Source organism: Perissodus microlepis, chromosome 5 (genome assembly GCF_051167445.1).
Source record: "Perissodus microlepis isolate ML-2025 ecotype Zambia chromosome 5, ASM5116744v1, whole genome shotgun sequence".
Lineage (NCBI taxonomy): Eukaryota > Metazoa > Chordata > Actinopteri > Cichliformes > Cichlidae > Perissodus > Perissodus microlepis.
Window position 1 is genome coordinate 26,127,521 of NC_140465.1, and position 25,217 is coordinate 26,152,737.

The 25,217-nt window shown below is 38.7% G+C and overlaps 1 protein-coding gene across 9 annotated transcripts in view; it reads right to left on the minus strand.

Moving 5' to 3' along the window:
- Positions 1-25,217, minus strand: part of ptprt (protein tyrosine phosphatase receptor type T) — a 313,327-nt gene that overhangs the window by 161,220 nt on the left and 126,890 nt on the right. For all 9 annotated transcript variants that reach the window (XM_084929068.1, XM_084929066.1, XM_084929067.1 and 6 more), the window contains exons 9-10: positions 10,877-10,992; positions 9,745-9,925 (exon numbers count right to left, since the gene is read on the minus strand). In XM_084929068.1, coding sequence (XP_084785194.1) covers positions 9,745-9,925; positions 10,877-10,992 — 297 coding nt within the window. The remainder of the gene's footprint in view (positions 1-9,744; positions 9,926-10,876; positions 10,993-25,217) is intronic.

Below are 25,217 nucleotides of genomic sequence, written 5' to 3' on the forward strand. Positions count from 1 at the left end.
CAGCAAGACTCGCATTCTGTGTATTTATCATTTAAGGATATTTTACAGTAAATTATGTCTTCTTCCAGACATTTGGTATCCATTCCTGTAATGAACACATCTTTACTTTCAACCCTTAAGTTCAACTAAGATCAGTTGACTGTATTGACACTTGCTCAGAAGACGTGATTTCTTCTGGATTTATTAGTCTCAAGGTGGATTACTTTACTATCTATTAGTCTATTATAAAGCAATGTCCTCAATGCTTCAGTTTTTAATTAATCAAAACTGTTTAATGATTGTGTTGTATATTAAGAAATTCTGCCAATGGAATATATTTGAATAACTGATGGACTAAATCTGATCACTGATCACAAATATTTTATTATGGACTGCAGTTTTTTTGAAACATAAAAACGGTGTTTACGAACAGCTTGAGTACACTGCATTTCAAATCCAATGAGTTGGAGTGAAGTGAATGGTTATCAGTGTAAAAGGTTGTTAATCAAATTATAAACTGTGGGGTCAAAAGATACTGAGCAATGAAGATCCTGTCTGTACAGGAAAGCACAGACAGGACTACTTGTGTACAAAGACAGTTGACTCATTAAAATCTACCTAGTAACAAGAGTGTGAGTGTATCAGTGGGGTTTTCAGGATGAGGCAGGCTTTCACATGTCTTCATGGAGGTATACAGACAGAGAAGAGGTGTCAGACATCTCATCTGGGAGTGAAGCTGTCAAACAGTCGAACTCACCAATTCACACAATGCGTTACACATAAAAGCAGAAACACGCAGTTACACACAGACACATGCACTAGACCCTTGAACACAATACTTACACACAGTTGCACGTACATACACTGAGGGGTGTGAATTGTTCTAAATGATAAGAAGAAAGAGACAGTGTGCCAGAAGGGACAACAAACTGCAATGTGCAAGATTTCATGTGTGCTTCTATGTGTGCATTTGTGTCTGTGTGCATACTTGTTACTCTTGGTTTGGAGACTTTAATCTCTTTCTCTAGTCTCATTTTAGGAAGCTAGTTCCCAAAACATAAACCAGTAAGCTTTGCTGCCAAGTCCTGCTTTTGTTTAGGTCAAGGGCAGGATAAGGCCTTTAACTTCAGATTTTTCTTTCCACCTTACACTTTCCACATTTTTACTTCATGGCTACTTACTATTTACGTACATATATGAGTAGAGTTTTACAGTTTAGAGTAAAATATCATATATATTTGTAATATTCTGGATATTTATAATTGAGCTATTTGTATATATTAGAGTCATTTCTTAAATTTTGTGACTTTGTAATATTATTTATTTTAGTCCAGTCTGTTACTGTTCTTATGGTCTTGGAGCAACTGCACACTACAAAGTTTTCTTAGGGATTATTAAAGTATTCTGAATCTGATTCTGATCATTTATTGTATGTTGTCCTTAATTCTGATTGTTCTTGGATGAACATAATGTTGGCTTACATAAAAGTTAAGCTTGTGTTGGTGTTGGACTCACTGTAAGTCATTGTGAATGGCAGTGTTGGGTAAATGCCTGTCAGGTAAGGCAGAAATGAGTCTAACAACTGCAGGAAGCTTTTACAGTTGCCTTAGTCTGATGCCCCTCAAATGTAAAAAAATTTGGAAAAAAAAAATTCTGCAAAGTTCCACCATTTACAGCCACAAATTGAATCTAACAAAGATGGATGTGCCACAGCTAGTTCTTTTACACTTGAGAATTGGCCGCCATTATCCATCTCTCTCTATAATATCCAACAGTTTAGAAAAACCCACAGTATGGGAAGTTTCCAACCTTTTCTGCTATTTTTAAAGCCATAAAACAGTGACATGACAAACACAACAAAGACCAGTCCTTCTGAGGTTGAAAGGGTTATATTTAAAAACTCCACACTTATCCACATTTTAATTAAAAATATTAAAGTTATTTTGTTGTTTTGGCCCCTTTTTGGCTGTTAGAAGATAAAAAGAATTTCCTACATTTCCTACAAAACATTTCCTAAAAATATACTTAAATGAAAGGGTGACGTGAAAAAAAGTACCGTAATTGTCGGGCTATAAGCCGCTACTTTTTGCACAAGCTTTGAACCCTGCGGCTTTTAGTCAGGTGCGGCTTTTCTATGGATTGTCCATGATTTTTGTGATATCGTAAGAGGATTTGTTTTGTTTTTTGTACGCCACTACGTTGCCTGGCGGAAGGGCATGTGATCAGACACACAGTATCGGGGTTCAAGAGTGGTATGTTGGTCACATGTCCATCCGCCAGACAACATAGTGCCGTACAAGTAGCGTGAAAAACAAACTTTAAAGTAGCGCTACCCGTTCAGCAGGAGGCGTGGATGATGAGCGGCGATAAACTTGCGAAAAGCAAGTTATGCTCAACTCCACCGGTGGAATCTGACAGCGTGGAAAAGTGTGAAAACATCAATGATCACCAACGGATTTCGAAGGGCTGGAATGCTGCATGATGGAGAGGAGGACACCGCCACGGCCCTTCAGAGGGTGTTCGACTCTGACAACGAGGATTTCTTTGGTTTTGAAAGTGACAACGAAGGAAAGAAGCTGAGAGTGGATGACGAAGCCATCCTGAGCCTGTTCGTATCCGACACTGGAGAAGAGGACTTTGGTGGTTTTAGTGCGCAGGAAGAAGAGAAAGATGGTGGTGAATGACTGACTTTTCTTCTTGTTAAAGCCGTGTCACTGCACCTGAGCCTAAAAGGTAGTCCGAATCTATTTTTCTGGTGTGCTGTAGGTTATTGTTATGTTCTACATTTGTTACTCATATATGAAGCACAGTACATGTTTCGTACTTGTAATTACCGGTACTTGTACATATACCTAAAAAGTTATGCAAATATGTACCCATAACTTGTTTTTCAAAATATTAATAAAAGGGGTGTGTCTCCAAACAGCCATCCCTTTCCTGACAATTCCCTTTGTGCATATTCTCTTACATATGATAAGTCAACATTGAAACACCTGCGGCTTTTAGTCAGGTGCGGCTAATGTATGTACAAAACAGGATTTTCACCTGATTTTAGCTTGTGCGGCTAATATTCAGGTGCGCTTTGTAGTCCGGGAAATACGGTAACATTTATTGCAACACAGCTGCTCACACCTATAGGTTATTAAATACAGATATTTGTGTTATTATTTCCTATATGAGAAAATAACAGGTTAGAGGCTAATGTAACAACAGTATGACCATTTATTGGTTACATTAAAAATTATGGCCCATGACTCCAAAGATCAGAGCACAACAATGGCACATGGAAAAATAACAAAGATTATTGGAAACTATTTTTTGACTAAATTCATTCACAAACTATTCTGACTCACAGCTACTGAGATGCACAACAGAAAGCACACAGACTAGTAAACTATCAGACAAGTCTGACAGGAATATTTTGATTAGTAATTCTGAGGTGTTGATTAAGGGCCCAGCCTGTGGAGCATATCAAATTACCCTAACAAAGAAATGCAATTAATTGCTGCCATTTTTATTCAACACCTTATCACTCACTTCTGTGTCTGTGTGTGCACTCTCATCTTTTATGATGCACAGTGTCTACCTGAAAATCGTTGGATGTTTGTGTGGTACTTCTGTGTGTTGTCTCTGCTGTCTGTGTATGTGCACGTGTGTATACCAGGTTTGCATATCTGTGTGGGGACCAAAATTGAAAGTTCACTTGTGGGGACCAACAGCCTTTATGGAGACAAAATCCCCATCCCCACAGGTTTGAAGGAATTTTTGAAAACTCAAAATGTAGTTTTAGTGTCAAAGTTACAGTTAAGTTTTGGTCAGGGTCAGGCATTCATTTTTGATGGTTTTTGTTAGGGGTAAGCGACTATGGAAAGCGTTATGTCAATTAGATGTCCCCACAAAGATATGAAAACACAACTGTGTGTGTGAATGCACGTGATGAGCCTTCTGTTACTCACAGTGTGTACCATGACATCTGTGTATGCTGCTTTCCAGTGTGTGCATGACTCACATGACAAACCCCCATATCTGCTGTGGTTTGCATGTGTTTGTGTGTTCCTGTGTACCTTGGGGGCTTGGACAGAAGAATACAGACTTCATTGAAAAGATAATGGCAGCTGTAACACATTAATCATAACTTGATTAAGTCCCATCATGCTGCAAGATGAATGGCCTGCTTTATTACGCCAGCAGCTCTCTCTTCTGTGTGTGCCCCTGTCTTGCCATCTCTCTCAATCTTTCTTTTGTATTCACATTTTTTGTCTCTTAACCATCTCTTGCTTTCTAAGTTTGGCTCAAATTATCTTTATTTGCATGAAATAAATCTCTGCATTTTATCCCTGGCTTTCATTTGTCTTGCGCCCTTTATTATGCAACAGACCTGATTGTTTATATGAAAATTTTGACTTTTAATCTTTGTTAGTGTTTCTTGTAGCAGCTGTTTGCAAGAAAAAACAAATTGAGATTATCTCAACTATAACTATGTAAAAGTGAAGTAAGGGGGGGGGGGTATTATTTAGTGTTATGTAGTGTGTTTTTTTTACATGTTGTTCAAGACAGACGTTTAGCTTCCAGGGGAACAAATAAACTCATCTTGACAAAAAGCAAACAAGCAAGATGTACTAGCAGTAGTGCTGGATTCAGTTTTCATTGTGATACAAGGATTTAGGACAGATACATATTTGCAGTTATAATTAGAAACCCCTCAGAAAGTACAAGGGCAAGATTTGAATCATTTGAAAAACTTCTTTTTGGCAATCAGACCACAAATAATCCCCTGCATTAAAGCCAATGTTTTATCCATGTGAAAATTCCCATTCCTATGTATACAGTGGGAAAAATAATTATTTGATTCCCTCCTGAAGTTTTCTCACTTACAAAGAAATTAACTCTCTATTTAACTCTGTTTTTATGATAGTTTCATTTTAATGGAAAGAAGCAGAATATTGACCGAATTTTTTTTTATTTGCTCTTACTTCAAAATAGCAGCAACAAACCCAGACACTAACAATGACTAAAAGTCATCATTGCCATATAAACAATCAGGTCTGTTATGTAATAAAAAGCCCAAAACAAATGAGAGCCAGGGATGAAATGCAGAGATTTATTTCATGCATGATAATCTGAACTGAATTAATACATTTCTATTAAGAACAAACCAGCATAAAATTAAAATCAGTTCAATCCTTTGGAGGTAAACAAACTTACAATTTTAGCAGGGAATCAAATCAATATTTCCTCCACTGTATGTATCTAATCTATGGAATATTAAATGTTAAATGTTAAAGGAAACCTTTAACATTTTATATACACAGTAACATCTCGTTAATTTTTTAACCTGATCTAAAGTTGCCAATAATGGTAAATACGATTATGCCAAAATACAATTCTCGTTCTATTGTCATGTAAAGATTTTGTCCTGTAGGATTAGAAAATTTGACTTTTACATCAAATAAAAGTATAAGAATGATTAAAAGCACAAATGCACTTCTACAACTTTAAACGTGCTCTGATAAACTGCCTTCCTGAAAAGTGAAGCTCTGAAGAAAACAAACAAAAAACAGAGCTGCTATCTTTTTTTCCTTCTACTCTGATCTTAAACAAGGACCGTACTGTGATGATAACAGCATTATGTCATCTCAATTGCTGTCATTACAGTCTGTGTGAGGAGATCATCTTTCTCTTTAACAGTGGTTTGGATATTTGTGCACATATAAACAAAGGCATTTAAGGTTACCATATGTATTACCCGTTTGTCGTGTAGTCATTGGCACAATACCCGAATAGATGGAACTGTAGTACTATAGAATTAGTACCCATACACTCTTCCTCACTCTAAAAACAAGATATTGTTTCTGTGCATCTCTCTTTCATTCAGATCCAGTTCACAGTCCTCAAACTGTAAATGTGGTGGATGTCAGAGCCGCCATAATATGATGCCCAAACACCTCCTATGATCTCCTATGACTCCTATGCATTACTGAGCTGAGGATGAAAATTATGGCTATACTCAAGACAGCCACACACCCACGAATACACTTACAAACAAAGTCCATAAGAGATGCTTTGAGATATTAACAGAGCTCTACTTACAAGCCCTTCTACTAATATTACAGAAATCAATGAGTAATAACTACAACTGTCACAGTAATCCAAGAAACACCGGGGTATAAAGATAGCTCCCCATATAGAAGACATCTGGACACTGAAATCAAGGAATCCTGCAAAGACATTAGAACATGAAGAGAGGAGCCGAAGAGCATTATGACAGCATTATGACACTGGGACCCAAGGGGGACCCATGCAGACTCACAGATACAGTAAGTATAATCTCCACTTAACAAGAACAACAAGATTTCCATAAGTGATGCTATAGAGAGTGCCAAACAAAGGCTCACATCTCTGGCCACCAGGCCAAAGAGATATACCAGAAAGGCAAGGGTCAACAGAATTCTTCCCTCTTTACAACATGTTTTTTTTTCTCCTGGGCATCACAATAACCAGTAGGCAAGCACAGCTAAGAAAGAAACTGGAAACAGCACCAGAGGGTCAAAGTACCAGCTACTAGTTGATACAGTAATATACCTCTCTTAAGACCAGGGAGTCAATCTGAGGACCACCTGAATTGACTACAAGACAAGCTACAACTCAGCCAGCTGAGTCCTTCATCTGTATTTCATTAGGTTTCCAGAGGGCAAGTTAGTGGACATGCAGGACAGTTACAAGTACCTAAGAAAGTAACGGACATCAAGAAAACTAACCAGGAACTAGAAAAAGCAAAAGCAAAAAGACACAGAAACTCTGATAATGGAAACACGTGAACACTCCCTAAACGCTAGATTGATAGAGGCCACGGCCAACAGGACTCAGGTTGGGTTGGCCTGGAGACAGTCCAGCACATAGTAATGGCATATAAGATACAAGCTGGGATAGCATACACTGAGAGGCAGAACCAGGTGGCTGAGATAAAGCAGCATTTATGCTGTATATGGATTAGAAGTCCCGATGGGAGGTGGTCAAAAACAACAGGCACTTTAGGAACCGAGCTTGAGGAACACAATCATAGTAGTGATTAAGTTACTGTCCTGGCATGATGTGATGTAGTGGGAACCTGCCTCTGTTTGACAGTGAAAGGCAAGGTCCTAATTTTTGTCTGCTTTAGTCTTGTGTAGCTTTTAATAGTTTTATCTATATATAGAATTTTAAGAAGTGATTTACATCTTGTGTATAGTGGCTGTAGTTATAGGCGTCATTCTTGTTAAGTGAGATGATGGAAAACATTAGTATTACTTCGTTACTCCGGTCATTATACAGAACATCTTTCTGCCGATCCTTTTATCAAGGAGCAATGGCTTTGATAAGCAATGCTTATCAAATAGCATATATACTACTGGATCGTAAATCTCTTTGAAAGGTAGCAATGTCATATTAGCTATTTTTAAAGAAAGTTTCACAAGTTGCCTCAGCAGTCTTGTTGTTGCTTCTTCTGTAATTGTTATTATAATTTGTAGACAACTTTAAGTTAGAAAGGCACATTTTGCAAAGTGCTTATAAATGGTAGTCCAGCCAGTTTATGAGAAAATCAGTATTCAAGCCAAATATAATCAAAGAGAGTAAACATGAAAAACCTTTATCTTCTTAGCAGCATGGCAGTAAGAAACTGTTTTTCTTTTTTTACACTAATAGGTGTGTCAGCCTAATAGTGGCGGTCTCCTCACAGTGAGCTAAAGCTAAAACGTTCATGACTTAATATGATTTGACAGACTGTGTGTATGTGCATGTTAATATGCTTTAATCTGAAAGGTAAAACAATTAAAGAGGACATTATTAAAACTGCTCTTATCCTGAGATTACTTTTACAAACTAGGAGAGCATGGTCCTTGTGAGTAAGCAAAAAGTAATTTCATGTTAATTGCAAATCCCCAAACACAGGCTCAAGTTTATTTCCATTTTATAGTATGAGCACAATAAAAAAATGGAAAACCATATATGTTTATGCATGTGCATGTGAGAGAGCAAAAGCTTCACTCACAGGAGCCCCAGCTCTATAAAGCTATTACCATACAAACAGTAATTAGCCTCCATGTGAACAATTGCTGTTCTGTTCCCTAATTACTGAATTACAACCAGGAGATTAACGATGGGTAAATAAAAAACAATTAAGAACAAAACAATTAAGCCTTTTTCCCCTACCCCCTCGAAGCCATTGGTACTCCCCAGTCATGTTAGTTTTTTATTTTAAGGGTTCAGACAACTTATATTATCCGTGTGCTCGTCTAGCAAAGGTAGGAATTTCAGACTGAGATGTGATGTTCCCCAGAAGCTAAATTCAGAGAATATTAGTTATGAGATCAGGAGAAGAACAGTGAGCCCTGAGGAGGGCGGGAAAGAGATAAGAGATTTGGGATCATTAGAACAATGTTTTTATCCTGCTTATCAGGCACTGCTCTAATGCTATTCCACTTTATCGCAGGCATGTTGTTGAGAGAAATGTGAAGCATCAATGAATTATTACTAGCTGTGGCGAGGGTATACACTATGTTCTGAATTAGTAGAACATGGAGCCCTCTAGAAAGAAAAGGAAGGAACAAGTTTAAAATGTGGTTGTTTAGAAATAACTCCTACCTAATAATGCATGCTTTTAGGCTCCATAGTATGTACTATAAAAAAATCCTGTTCAAAAGTCTACTGCTAAGACAACCATGTTTATTGTGTAATTTGAACGTGGCAAAGATCAAACCTGTGTGTATTTTTACTTTATTTGTAATTGTTGTTCTGTTTCCTCTAATGCAGTCTCATGGATTACTTTACTTTCTGATTAAAGCTGATATAAAAATTCTGTGTGACGTTTGTGAGTCTTATTATAAGCAACCACATTAATAACTTTTGTTTGAAACAACTGTTTTACATTTGCGATTTATAACCCAGGAAACAAACAATCTGGGATCATGTTTTATTTGTCTTTACAGAATGCACCTGGTCTCTTCCTGTTAATAGGCTGTCCTATTAACAGACCTATTGTCAACCATTTATCTAACTTAAGGTTCAAATTTTCCTTGAAATAAAATCATGCTTATTTCTCCCAGGACATAGGATTTGTCCCAGGAATAGCTGACTTCAGGCCTGGACTGGTAATCTAGCACACCGAACACTTTCCCGGCGGGCTAACGCACTTTTGGGCCAATAGGCCAGCTTGAGGGCTGCTTCGTACTGGCTGTGCAAGAACTGACAGCAGCCCATTCGTTCATTTTCATTACTGACACTGGATTGTCCAATCTCTTAATGCGACAGGCCACTCCCCTACATTTGCTGTGCACTCATGCACCATGTAGAAAACATTTTGTGAGGAAGAAGGGGCGAGAAGGTGGAGCTGGAAAGCTGAGAGAAAACAATAAAAAGAAACTACAATGAATGCAGCAAAATGTGTCAAATTGCACCATGAACAGTAGTACCAACAACAAGTAGTAAGCAGGCCTCACAGACACAGGAGGTTGCTGCTGCTAGCACCATTCAGGTAAAATGAATGGCTATGACCATGAGCCGTTGCTAATTTTTAACTTTTATTTATTCTGCTTTTAATTAATGTCACATGCTGCAGTGCAACTAAGAAATAACCCAACAACAACTGTACCAACCTGGTTAAATGCCAGTGCCCATTTCTTGTCCCAGTCCAGCCCTGCTGTCTGGTAATATGTTGGCTCTATATTACATTATAAAGTATGCTAATAAACATGCTTATACATTTTTCCAATCGGGGCTTTCACTCACCATCCTCCTCCGTCTGTTTGACTATCTCTTCACTCTCCTTGCTGCCCTCAGGGTTGGCCAGGACAAGCCGCAGCCTAACGGTCACAAATGGCCTCAGTCCCCTCAAAGTGTAATGTGATGATGTTTGGATTAATTCTTCAGCTACAAACTCCTGCTGGTTGAACACGTACTGGTACTGCACCTGGAAAGCACAAGAGGAAACATGGGAGATTTTGCTTTTTGGTTAACAATAATAGTGACAAATCCAGAGCTGCCCTCATGTAATATGCTTGGGAAATATTAATAAAATGACAACAATATAATAAAAAAAAGTCAGGAGTCTGATGTCTGTGAAGGTTCTCAGTCATCCAGGTCATCCAGGTCATCGTAGTCATCGTGTTCACATTGGCAAATGTTAAGCTCGCCCAAAACCTTGGCTGATTGTGACCTACACCCGTTTTCACACCTTGGCTGATGTGATTAGGTAGAGGATCATTAGGGGGTCCATTAGGAGGTACCCTCACAGGGCTTAAATCTGGGACTCTCCACCATTTGACCCTAGAACTGAGGAAGCTTCTCGGATGAGAGGTGAAACGTCTTCAAGCAACTTCAAGAAGTCCAGACGGTTTTCTTCCCAAGCTCCTTAGACTCAGGGGTCTGATCTTTGTAGCATACAATAAGAGGATCTGGAGACTCACTGTTTGAGTCTACTAGGGGAAGGGTCAATCTAAATCAATGTCAATGTAAATGTTTCAATGGTGAAACATTTATTTCTATGTGGTCTCTATCAGGAGGGCTATCCATAGGGGAAAAGGAGTTACTGAGTGATTCCGTGAGTAATGTGTGAATCGCCTCGGGGACGTCCTGTGTTTGACACCACTTTCCACTGCAATCATCAAAACATTAGATAAGGTCATATCTCTTGAAAGAATGGTGTTCTATCCAAAGCATGGACAAAAACTGTGACAAGTCCTCCCCTGCTCTCTTTCCCACATTTCCCATCTATCATCAAACTATGATAAATAACAGAAAGATATGAAAAATAATAAAGTTAACTGGCAGTTGATTTTTTTTCCCCATAAACTCTGCTCCCGGTCCTTATTAATTCCACATAATACCCTAAAGGTGGAGAATAATTAATGGTTGTGCTTACCGTCAGATTGTAGCTGTGGCAGCGTGTCACAGCATACCCAAAAGTCTCCCATTGTACTGTCAGCTGGCGGGCTCTGACATCCACCACATTGACATTTTGAGGACCGTGAACTGGATCTGAATGAAACAGAGATGGACAGAAACAACAGCTTGTTCTTAGAGTGAGCTGGAGGAACAGCAGCCTCAAGCAAGGGAAGAGTGTATGGGTACTAATTCCATAGTACTACAGTTCCATCTATTTGACTTAAAAAGGGGGTAAGCTACACTCCCTGGAAGATTTTGTTGGCTTCTAAACTACAGTTTGCAGGTCAACTCAATGCTGCTGATTTCAACCAAGTATTTTTTTTTTAAATCAAGCTTGCAAGCTCTGGCATTTACCAGATTCAGTTAGTCAATTTATTCACTGACAATAATGGCAAGGAAATTGTGAAGGCCATAAAAGGCTTTTAAAAGGTTCACAGGTCCCCACCTCTCATCTGTTAAATAACAGACATTCTGCCTCACCACTAGGCAGTGCTACGACATTACAAAGTTCAGATTCAGGGTATAATGACACAAGTCTTAATCTGCAGACATTAGCAGTTGCATTACTTCCTTTGCCATATGTGATACTCAGTCTCTCGCTCTCTCTCACTCACACACACATCCAGAGTGTCACTATAAAGGGCATATAATTGATTACTTTTGCATTAATTACTTGTAGACCTTTCATAAGCACAACTTAGCGAACCTGCAAATTGTGAAAGAAATATTCAAACAAACACGTGTAAAATCACAAGCTTACATGAGCTTACATGAACAACAAGCAACAAGCTCAAATTGGCCCACCTACACCCATGCAGCAAAACAGCTACACACAACAACACATCCCCTCACAGTTTTGTTCTAGCCATATGTTGGGCTCTCATCCCCAGGTTTGTCTTTCACAACTGACTGCACACTAACAAGCTTGTTCAAACCAATCTTTCTTTCTGCCTAATTAGTTTCTATCAGCTAACGATGGCATCCAAAACAGGTCACTGTATAATTAGTGAAGCTATTAAGCATATTTCTCCAATAAAAATGAAAACCATTATTCTAGGTGAAGTTATCTCTGAAAATACACATATTGGAGAAATAATGAATAATGAAATTGATTATTTCAGATACTTGTCAGAAGAAAGAAACAATGAATGAATTTATGGTATTTGAATATCCTTAACTGTTATAACCAAGGATTTTACCCTCAGACTTTAAAGATGTAAGGTCAAAACATTTTACTTTTTGAAAATTAGCATGGATACTTAAGTTTAATTGAGTCAGACTTAAAAAAGAAGAAAAAAATTTTTTTTTTTACTTTTCAGGTTTTTCCACAACACATCTTATTAAAACTCTGCTTACTTGTTTAATTTAGAAAAGCCTATCAAAGTGAAGGCTAAGGTAATAACCTTTGGTCTGATACCAAAAGACTGCATAAATGCATCTGAGCGCATTAGAAGAGTTCAAACAAGCTTCTTAGTATAATGGGACAAGATTAGACCACAGCAGCATGGATAAGCCATCTTAGAGACCATCTTAGACATGAAACATATGTTACAGGACTTCTTATTGATGACGTTTTATTACTGTTGTGTTTGTGACTTTAGGTGAGACTTTAGGCTCCCTGGGATGCTTTATGGTTTAAAGAGTCTCTGTTTCTACTTAAAAGACCAAAGCCTATGAAGTAATCTACTATTCCTGGATAAAACTGTGGCAGACTGACATTTGGCAGCCAAGAAAGCAGCAGGGGGAAGTAATATAACCAACTTATAGCCCAATCTTCAGGTCAGCACAGCAGGCAATATGCTTTCACACAGCCCACATACTGTCTGCAGAAAATGGGACTTTACTACATCTGACTGAGACTAATGCAGATGGGCTGATGGGCTACTCGTGCTGTATTTTTATTTTATTCAAGAAAAAAAAAATTTCAGGTCAACGTGAAGCATTTGGGATACAAGGGTCGCCCACTTAAAGATAACTTGCTTTTTACCCAACAGGTGATAATCACTTGTCTATTTGTCAGCAGCAGGACATTTGGCAAAATTTCATGTTCATTTTCTTCAAATGTGTTTTGAAATGTAGTGTGATGACAAAGTCAGATCAAAAGTGAACGGTGATGCTCACCTTATTTCCCTATTTTCCACTGCATTAAATCAATATTATCTTTATTATGAGGTTGATGATAAGTTGAATCTGCCTCCTCATGGTTTCATGTCACAAGCTGTCTGTGAATGATTTTTAAACTAAAGCACAATGGACTGTCCACTTAGAAACACACATGTTTATCCCATCTCCATCCTTTTTTCCCCCAAATTTATCTGTGAAAAACTCTTTATGTATGGAGAGGGCATGGTGGGGAGCAGAATAGACACAGGTGAGCCAGTTTGAACACAGATAAAAACAGAAGTAGCCAAACTCTCTAACATAAAAATGTGCAGAGCTGTGTAAATGTAATGACTTAAAAGTATTCTAATTGTTCAGCTAATCTGTCCACCTGTGTTGCTCTCTCACCCACATGCTATTGTGTGCTATATTTGTTTTGTTTTTTTTGTGTTTTGGCCAGATATTGTGAATTATCATCAATGCCACAGGGCACCAATATGATCATGAGCTATGGAGTAAATCGCTCAACCCCTGTGTGAAGATTAAAGCTGTTATTATAGTCTGTTACAGACATGGACAGCTGAAGGCATGATGGCCGAGTAGTCCTTCCTGTTCTACTTCTTTGATGTCCATCACCTGGGGTGCGTGCATGGTTTATAATGTAAAGACACACAAATGTCCATACTGACTGTGATGACGAATTTACATATATTTACTTGGACCTGGCAGACTCGCAGATGCAAAAAGAATAATTAATCCTTGGGCTTCATCTCTGTCATTAGGTGAAGTTTCTCATTCTATGGTCAAATAAGCCTAAATTTAAAATAGAACATTTAAGTGACAAATATACTACATAATTAGCTTTTGTTTGCGGAACGGGTTGATCAAAATCCTGGATAGTTGTTCATTCAAACAGCCACTCAGGTTGCTGACATCTGCTAGAAGCATAGAGGACTGCAAACACACTTTTCCTAAGTCTGCTCCACAGTGCAGTGACCACATCACTGGTCGAATGATCTGCCTTTTAAAATGAAGGTATGTTTAATTGCCCTGAAATTAAGTTTTGATTGGATTCATGCTTAAGATATTTTTCCAACAAAGGTAATATTGCCCTGTTTCTATGTAGCTAGTCAATATTAGATAATTAAATGTCTTCTTGTCCCTCACATTTTAATGAGATTGCCCCAAACAAGTAGTTTTTTGCGCCATAGAATAGAATAGCCCTTTATTGTCATTGTAGATGTACAATTAAATTGTAGGTGCTCCACACTGTGGACAAGAGATATTTTATTTTGTATTCTCATGGTGACAATTTATAATCAGGGCTATCATTGATCAATCATTCATCATTGTTGAACCAGTTGACAGAATAATCTCTGAATTATATCTATGGTAATCTGACCAAAATATTAATGTATGCATATTATCATCACTTTAATTAGTCTATTGTTGTTCTCTATTATTCTATCTGCTTAAGCTGTTGCAAATGGTATCCATATCATTGTATTCACACCTCTCGAAGCTGTGGGTCCAGTAGGGCCTTCTACATTCACTTACACACATATTCAGGCCTACACCAACATGCACATAGAGAGTCATGGAAAGTACGCACGTTCACTCCTGCACGTACTAAGAACAGGGAGGTCGTCTCAGGACAATCTCTCGGTTGGACACACAGTCTCACAAAACTGCACAACATATCACACACTTGTTTGTCTCGAAAGTAGTATTGGATGCCTATATAAGGAGAACTTTGGAACTGTTATCATTTCCAGTAAGATCTAGCTGTGACGTCATCAGGGTAATATAAGGATGGGGAGCGGTCTGCTCGTTGAAGATTGTAGGATTGTTGTTGCAAGTTTCTTCCCACACTCTGCGCAAGTGTGTAAATAAAGATCACTATTTTTGGCACCTACCTGGACTCAGTCTGCTTACTTCTCTTGCCCAAATCGAACGAGTTTTCAACAATTCTTGGTGCCGAAACCTGGTTGGGGAAGAGAGGAGCGTGCGGCTTGGAGGTGCCAAAGGGACGGAAGGCCAGCAGCTTATCTGAGTGACACGCCAGGCGAACTAGAAGGTGAGTGCCACCTGTTGATTTTTATCCAAAGGCGCTAAATTGGAAGTTAAAACTAAATTTAATAATATTCACTCAGTATGGGCTTCTGGTGTCTGTCCATAGTGATTTTGGGGTAATTAGTGCTAAAAGCAGGGAATATTGGACTGACTAAATTTATTGCTGTTTATTTTGGGGGGAATTTTGAGTTAAGAGGTTATGTGTTTAAGTCAATACGGTGTGTGTTTAAAGTGATGTGGGTTGACTGGGGAGGCCAGCCAGCCAACCAGTAGTTTAGGGTATTTGGTCTGATTGATCAGCAGAACGCGGTTCGGGCGTCGAAATAACCGCGGGCTAAGACCCGGGAGTGATGCTTATAATACACTTGAATAAATTGTCTTAGGACTGGGGCGCGGCCCCTAAGAGCGCAGTTGCTCAGCGTGTGGCGGCGACCCCTGATCGTGGACGCACGGTCAGGTTAAAAGCTCGGGTGGTACCCGGGGGATTTCGAGCCCCCCTTAAAAACTAAAGTGATCAAGGGGATCACTTTTCTTACTGCGCTGTTTGAGTGACAGGGTGCGACCCGGCTGTGACTATTTAACGTCGGGGACTTGTGAACTTTAAGTAAAGCCAAAAGCGTGAACTGGGATATTTCACGTGGCTGGTGGAGGTCCTTGTTGCCTGGCGGGGCACCCTAATAGTAGACGGCAGGAATAAATGGCAAACAGGAGAAATATATACAAAAATAAGGGAAAGGCACACATTATAGAAGAGAATAGTTGAAAACTGCTTGGAAGCAGTGCAAAGACTTGAGTGGGAAAGACTGAGTGGCCTGAGTGATTGGGGTAACTCAGACAATGGCTCAGATAGGTGGGGTGGGCAGGGGTGTGGGTTCATAGTGTTTGTTAACAATGTGAATGCCCCAGGGGAAGAACCTGTTTGTGATCCTGGAGGTGTTGGACCTGATTGACCAGAGGCCCGATCAGAGGTCCAGGATATTCTTCCCCAGGACACAGAGGAAGTGCAGCCGCTGTTGGGCCTGCTTTACCAGGGCGTTGGTGTTGGGGGTCCAGGTGAGATCAGTGGAGATGTGGGTGCCGGGAAACCTGAACTTACTGAATTACACGAGTGGTTTCAGATGATGGAAAGAAACAAAGGACTTAATTGTATGACTTGCTGTTTTCAAACAACAGTCTTATGATCCATTCAGACCGAGAATGCCTAAAACCAGCGGTCCCCAACCTTTTTTGCGCCACGGACCGGTTTATGCCCGACAATATTTTCACGGACCGGCCTTTAAGGTGTCGCGGATAAATACAACAAAATTAAACTAGTACTGGTACCGAAAAAAAGAAAATTTATTCATAACACACGTGAAAAGACCCAGGAAAACCGAGTAAACAATAAAAACGATAACAAAATAACGCTGAAAACCGATAAAAACCCTGAAAACCATACATTTCACACCTGAGCCTCAACTCTCGCGGCCCGGTACCAAACGACTCACGGACCGGTACCGGTCCGAGGCCCGGGGGTTGGGGACCGCTGCCTAAAACCATCTGTAATTTTCTCCTCTCTTTTTACTTTTCATTCAATATCAAGTAACTACACAATATTAAACTGGTGCTCTGGCAAAGACATCACTGTTTTTAGTTACTGAAATGCTGCTGTGGGTGCCGTTTATAAATCACAGGTGCCCATTACTTTACTTTCATTTTATTTTTTTCAAAATTTTCTTCTCATGCAGTGTAATTTAAATATTCATTTCCACTGTTAAATTGTTCTCTATGCCATATAACCATATACGACTGCAACAATGTAAACAGTAACAACAGACATGATTAGGTAGTAAAATCTCCTCCAGTTGGAGACAAAACAAAGAAAGATGCTGTTTTAGATTTAAACTTGTCTATAGAGAACACATTTGAACTAACCTTTAAATATGCATGCTTAAGCAGATCAAGTAGCATACCTACAGGAAACGCACAATGTAATTCCTCAATTTCAAAGGCATAATCACTCACTCATTCAGAGAGAATTAAGTAATCAGGTTTCTCCAAGAAAAGCAATACATCAAAGCTTCCCTTACTGCAACGCCTATTGTTTCTAAACACACTAAGAATACAGCACAGAAACAGCTAAAAAACAAACCAAAAACAGCTCCACAAATCCCCCCTCACCAACTACCAGCCCTGACCACTTAATCCAGCAGTCTTTCAGTTGGTATGATCTGAACTAATCTTTCAGATTATCCGTCTCATTCCTAGTTGGACCCGGATAAACAGATTCTTAACTTCTATTTATAAAAGAGAGAGAATTAGATTGTAATAGAATGGAAACAGAAAATTAGATCAAAGATTCCACCAGTGACCACTTCACTGCTTTATGAAATGTTACATTGTATTATATATTTATTATATATTTTGTTTTTTCTTTACTGCTGCATACAGTAATTATGCTCAAATTTTACTTTAGATTATCATCCAGCTCTATTTCTTCTCTTTATAAACCAAAGTAAAGACATGTGCTGTAAAGTTGTGGAGAAGGAATGCAGGGAAGACTGGGAGGAAACAAGTAGGAGAGCTTATTTGAATTATTACTTTGTTTACATCGTTAAGTTGATGATGGTGTCTCCCAGGCTGCCCTTGGTCATGACAAATGCCAGATTTGCCACATCATCCATCTGATTTATTCTCTCCTCCTGCCCTCTTCTCCACTCTTTCCTTACAATCACACTACTTCTATATTCTTCTCTTTAACATCAGCTTTGCATCTCTTGTCGATGTTTCTGAAATCACCTCTGTGTCACCGGATGATAGTGATGCAGGATGAAAAGAATCACTAAGAATCCAAAGTATAAACAAAAAAAGAGATGTGTAGAGTAACTGCTGAAAGAGGAAAATAAAGCACAAATTGACATATGGGATAAAAATAGAGGTCAGTTACACGCAAGAAGAACAATTGTATCACTCCACAGGGAGACAAACCCTGTACTGGGCAATGTTTCCACCCTCATTAATCAGGGCTGGTCAAGGGTTGGCATGTTAGCCATCACACACTGTGGAAGGGCATTGTAGATGGCACAGCTGGCACACAATGTGACAAGGCCAAACAGTGGGCCATGTTGCAGCCAGACATGGAGCCTCTTTCCCTATGGTGGACCAGAGAAGTAGTTCTTAATATTAAAAGGACTACAGAAGCTACCTTTAGCATTTTTCTTTTAGCTTAGCACTACAAAAAAAATACATCTACTTTATAAAGAAAATTTGACTCCCATATCATAACACATCTACTATATGACTTGCATAATGAAGAGTTTAAATACATTGAATACAACAACTATCAAAAAGTCCACTGATGCTGATATTGAGTAAACTGTATTTCAAGGTTTTGACTGTCCCAAAATGAGACAATTCAGCTGTAATTATTTCTTTTAGCTGTGCTGGAAACTGGATAGTGTGGAAACTTGGAATATGTGAAATGCAAATAGAAGCTTGTCCCCATGACAATTCTAGCGTACAATAATGCCAGAGGTTAAATGCAGGATCACCAAACTCAAGCTGTTTAGCACTTTTACTTTTCTTTGACTTTTCTACAACCCCAGCCTGAACTGTCTGTGATCATCTACACAAGAAGGACTAACAAGCACACAAGCCAATGGATAATGCTAATTCCCAGCTGACTTAACTGGAGGTAGAGATAAAGTTGTTTTGCCTGTCTTTGAAAGTACTTAAGGGCCCATTGGATGTTTTGGCAGGTAGATATCTAGTTCAGGCAAGAGCCTAGTGAGGCATTGTGTTTTGGAGTGCCTTTCTGAATCTGATGAATGAGCAGCAGAAATAGAGCCATTAATCCAAAGACTTTAGGGAGCCGTTCCAGGGAGAAGAGGAGAGAAAAAGAAGAGAAGGAATGGAAATCAATCTTACCGCCCCCCATGCTTCCTGTCCTCCTCTCTTGTTCTCCTTTTCCTTTTGTTTTTGTATCATTCCTTTTCCACCTTTGGAGGATTTTCCTTTAATTAACTGGATTAACTACTCCTCGTTTTACCTCGACCAGTTATTTTTTCTGCATAGAATTTATAATCAATCAATAATAACTTTTTTCATCTTTTCTCCAAGATTGTCTTCCATTTGCCACTTCTGCTTTTCGTTCTGTATAATTTTTATAGTCACTTCCCTGTTTGTTCGACCAGTTTTGCACTTGGTTATAAAAATTCTTATTCAGAAATCTGCTGTCTTCAAGGTCCAAGGGAAATAAGCGTAGTGAAAAATGCAAAACTATGCATCACCTATGACAAAGGTTAGGGAAAGCTCATGGTGCCGAACAAACTTTAGTCAAGTTATAGGTAGGGTGAGGACTAGGGAAATGCTGAACAGGTACTTCAGCTGATCTTAAACTTGGCATACCATTCAGGTATAATCATATGATATGCCTGCTTCAAATAAATATAGTTCCTTCTATATCTGAAGTTTGTGTACCTCTATTAAATTCATTTAGTTAGACACTTACATTCTTGTCCATGCCAACTTCTATGATTCTAGTAACTTTTATGTGATAAGGTGTAACAATTTTAATTTAACATATCAACATTGGCATTGAAAAAACTGGAAAGTATACATTCCTCCAGTACAAAGTCTCTGGATAGTGAGTTGAGGAGGACTGCTTGAAGTTTAGCACAGCTCACTACAAAAAAGTGTATAATTCTGAGCTTCTAAAGGAACGTGTTCTTGTTGCAGCTCTACTGTACTTTCTTCTAATCAGTCTTCCTACATTAATTTGTTCCCCAAAGTCAAAAATCAGGCATCAGAAGAAATGAATATGGGGCAGTGCAGACTAAGAAAACCATACACATCTTTTATTTTCATCACATATGGGATACACACATTTCCTTAAAAGTACAAACAGCCAGTAAACAGCAACTGTGTCATGCTAGATGATACTGCACTGTAGTTGAAATGGGTACTGCAATTAATTTTGTATATTCCATAAAGAAAAGCTTTTACTAATTGGCTTTGCTGGAACGACCTAAAGATTTGTGCTGGTATTTGTATGTGTGCTGTTAGAAAGGACCTGTATGTCTATGTCTCTCTCTATGGCCTCTTATGCCTTCGATGCGGTTTGAATTTTTACTTCATTTTGTGTTTTTGATCCTCTTCTATATTCACACCTAAAAGGTAAAAAATGACAAATGAGAGTGAAAGAAGAGTCAGTGTGAAAGTAAAATCATAGAGAGCTTCCCACTGAGAGAAGCATGGAAGGGACACTTATCTGTGCCATGCTTCACATGCATGTGTTCTATGTGCAGTCAAAGTGTGGGTGAAGCAAAATGACATATCATGTTGAGCACACTAGCCAAAGGCTAGAAAATCAATTAATACAGCTGATTCTAAACGCCTCAAACCACTACAAACTCACATGTGCATGCACACACTCACACACAGTCACGCGCACACAGTGGAGCACCCCTGAGGCTCTTATAGCTTCAGCATTATTTGTGACCAGTGATATGTTGCAGAGGCTGCACCTTTAATCTGCATCCTCACACCAAAGAAATAAGAACCTAACCTCTACGTAAACACACACACACACACACACAGTGAGAGAGCCAAGCTTTACTATAACCCCTGAAGGCAAACAAGCAAGATCAGAAGAAAACATGGAGGCTTTCACCCTCCTCAAATTTAACATGCGCGTGTGTGTGTCTGTTTGTGTGTATCGGTATGTACTGTGTAATCATGTGTATGAAAATAATGCTGTTTATTATACTACATATTATAGTATATAGCAAAAGCCCACCTCTTTTTGTGTGCATTTGTGTGTAGTGTTTACTGAGCTGTCAAAAATTAAGTACCCATTCATATAAATAGCATATATGGCCACTCATACGGACACACACACACACACACACACACACAGAAACATCTTTACCCAAGCACTTAAGGACATACTTTGATTCACCTCATTAATAAAAAGCAAAAATGAAGTATGCAATATTTCATCAGTGAAGTACCTCAATAGCACATCATAAAATTATCAACCTCTTAATCATGCCAGCTTTAGGAATGTCATTAAACTGGCTCATTGCCTCAACACACACACACGCATACATTTGTATGACCATCTTTGTGAGGGTATCTAATCCCACATACCTTTGAACCCTTAAATTTTAAGTTTAACCATTATGTCTTAAGCCATAAACTGCTCTTTTACATGGACCTGCCAAAATTTCTGTAATCTGATGATCTTAAACTCAGTCTGGCGCTCAAAAAACATCTGACATCTGACACATGCACTGTCTTAAGCAGACCCTCTAATCAGTGAAGGAAATTACTCTACACAGGTACAATTAATGTACAATTTAGATGCTGGGGAAACTCAAACATATATAAAGACAGATCCAACTCAACCCGAGCACACACAATAGCAGCAGCAGACAACATGACACCCTGTAGCTCTTTGTCTTTGATAAATTGGATTAAATTCACTAGTAGCAGATGCCTTTTAGTGGATTTTAATTACGCCTCCCTGCATGAAACCAACCACTGAAATTTAAACCATAACTCATAATATCTGAATTACACTTGCAGCACAGGGAATTCACAAAGATTTTATTTTTAAAAGATATAAAGAAACTTTTCATGTCTCAAATGTCATCTGCAACTATTACAAGTCAAAAATAACTCAGCGCAATTAATTTTAAAGATGGATTCGGGTGCACATTGTTATATAAGAGGTTAAAGTTAAGTTTAAGATAATATCATTTCAGTTTTATGCTGAAAATCAATAACTGTTTGTGTTCTCATCGTTGCTGCCAAGTGCTCTTTTCTGTGCTTCCTACTACTTCTGAAAAATTAGCAGACAATCATAAATGACTGATACAGGATTGTTGCACACTTCTACCAAGGAACCAGTGTAATCCCCCATTTTATCCCATTCTCCGCTGAGCAAAAGAAAGACTTTTTTCAAGTCTTTAAAGTCTTTAACCTTTAAAAATGTACAACAAATGTGACCTCATCTCCTATCTTAAGTGAAGTAAAATACTGTTCAAAAAGTCTTGAGCCACCACTCATTTCTACACATATTGCTGCTACGGATCAAGACTTACTGGAGGTCTTGGTGTGATGTGTGTCCTTAAAAAAATCTGAAACTGGAAAAGTGGAGGACAAAAGAAGAAGTGTCCCGAAAGTCATTTAAATCAGTGGCGCCAAGTCTTATGGAATGAATGAATCCTAATCATGAACACAGAACAGTACTGTCAGATTTTTAATCACCCTGCAATAGCATGAAACACAAACACACGGCCAAAGAAAAGAACACGCAGAGGAACCCAGTCAGTCATGGACTGGTCTCCCCCAGACCTCAACATTATTGAAGCAGTGTGGGATCATCTTAAAAGAGAATGGAACAAAAGGTAGCCAGCATTCAAAGAAGGGTTTTAAGATGCCTGGTGAACTATTCCTGAAGAACAAGTTGCAAGAAAGGATGTCTAAGAGAGTTCAGACTGTGTTGAAAAATAAAGGTGCTCAAATTGGACAAAACCTGCTTTTGCCTTATATATTGTATTTCCATTTATGTTTACAGATGTTCCAATAAATCACTCCCATTTTCTTAGCAAATATAAAGAGGTTTAAGACTTTTGCACAGTACTGCAAATGAGAACAAAATGTTCTTGAAGTCAAAAAGCATCACATGATACTGTAGCCGTGGAATGAGCACTACTGCGGCATCTTTCACTGTAAGCATTGTAATCCTTCAGCGGGACAGATACGGGATGAATGTATATTATTATGATATCAAAAGCCACAAGAAGAAGAATGCTCGGAGCCAACACTACGCAGTAATGTAATTCAAAATGGAGCAGAAAGAAAATCTATTTCGAATCCCGCTTTATTAATACCATTGCTGCCTACAGCCAGGAAAGGGACAATTGAGTTGTAGCAATTTGCAGAATGAGGGGGCCAGAGAGCGGAGGGAGAAAGAGAAGAATAAGAAGGAGGGGTGCTGAGACTGAGAAAGAGACCAAAAAAAGAGACTGTGAACAGATGGAAAGAGCAAGAAAAAAACTGAAAATTTAATAGGAAGACACTAAATAAACAAAATGAAATAAGTCGAGTTAAATGAGAGAAATGCGAAGTCAAAAAATAAAGGGACTGAAAAAGGAAAGACCAAAAACAAAGAAAGTGATACAGAGGAAAAGACAGAATGAGCTAGAGGGGAGGAGAAAGAGATTTAAAGCAGCGACATAATGAGCCAGTTGATAGTGAGGCCTGAGGTTAAGCACCTGAAGCCAGCAAGTAATTGGCTGAGAATGACAGAGTGACAAGCAGAGAGATATAGGCTGTGACCTGGAAGGAGACAGAAAGATGGAAGCAGAGAGATGGGGGTAGCTGTTGAATGTAAGATGAATACGTTCAACAGCTCCTCCCATCATTTTTTTTTTAATTTCATTTTGGCTGGAAAAAGAGGAGGAAAGGATGGGAAATCCTCGGGGGCCTATAATAAAAGCATGAATACAGCTACTCGTTACAATAATGTCACTCAGCCAATTATATCAGATTAAATTATAAAAGAAAATGTCTTTTACTTCAACTCCTCAGGAGAGTTTGAGATGCTGTGGTGATACCTCCAGTGGGTCGTGTGTTGTAACTTCCCTTTGAAGATGGATCTCCTTTTTATTATTATTTTAAAAAATTCTTTCCCTTGATCACTAAAGAAAGATCCCCTGCAGGCTTTTAGAGCTGTGTTTTAAAGGAGGACTAGAGAGGTGGGATGTTTGAGTGTAAAATGAGGGGGGGGGGGGGGGGGGTATAATTTAAAAAGTTTATCATGTGCTATTTTACAATGACAAAAATACACACAGCTAATGATATGAGATTCTGAATGACCTTTCTCAGGAAGCTGTCTAGACTGCTGGAGTAAAAGCCAAACCCCTTTCCAAGTTATCCAATATATAGTCAGGACAGCTTGTGACAGCCCTGGAAACCTGTGTGTGTGTGGCTGGGGGTAGAAACCGAGAAAAATATTAAATTACATGTCAGGATATACAGTGAACTACATTACAAACAGTCCCATGCCATGCTAACCACATCTGGTATTGCAGATCTCGATCCCTGATCACCACCTGTACACCTGTATCATATAAACTGTGACAACTAGGGCTGTGCGATATGACCAAAATCTCATATCCCGATATAAGACATGTATCGTCCTGATAACGATATAAATCACAAAAATGCAACATTTTCTGTAAATTCTGTGAATCTCGGGCAGCTCGACTTGCGTGAAGTGTTTCCAGCTGGGCGTCCTTTACCTGGAGTCCAGTGTTTTAACCTTTGCATGAAATTATACATTTTTAGAAAAAGCAGGGAAAAGCCTGTTCTAACGTTTGAGTCTAAGGTTTATTTTTTTTAGCACCTGACGGCTCTCTTTTGCTTCTCATCCGTAAACACACACTCTTTCACATGACTCAGTTTATTTTGAAAAGTCTCAACAGGACCTTGAGCTTTATTGTGAAAGGTTTATGTGGAAAATAAACAAGCGGACACGTGATGGTTTGTTGTTGCTAACAACAACGCATGAAAGCAGTCACTTGTCCATTAGTAGTGTGGTTATATTAAATATAAGATAAAGAGAGAACGTTAAGAAATTAATATAGCCACTACAGTGACCATCAAAACGATGAAAAAATATTGCCGTAAACAGTTTATTTTGCGACACCACGAAACAAACGATAACGTAAAATGAAACAATAGACGTTTTTATATCGTCATCCGATATATATCATTATATGAACAGCCCTAGTGACATCACTCACGTGTTTTGGACTCGGCATTCTGAAGCTTCTTTTTTAGTATTTTGGCGAGTGGATCCAGAAGTGACTGTGATTAGCCCAGAGGATGGGGTGTTAAGATATTTGCTAATTCTGGCATGTGTTGGTAGCAAGACGCTCTCCTAAACTGAAACGCCACAAACACACATTTACCGCTAACAGACTAATAAAAGAACACAATTTCACTCACCGAACTGAAGCGAAATCTGCTGGATGACCTTTGCTACACAACAACGCCATTTGTAATATCATTTCACTAAAAGTAGCGCTCCAAATTTTAAGCAATATGCTAGAGAGATCCAATTCAATGACTCAAATTTGCAGAAATGAAGTCTT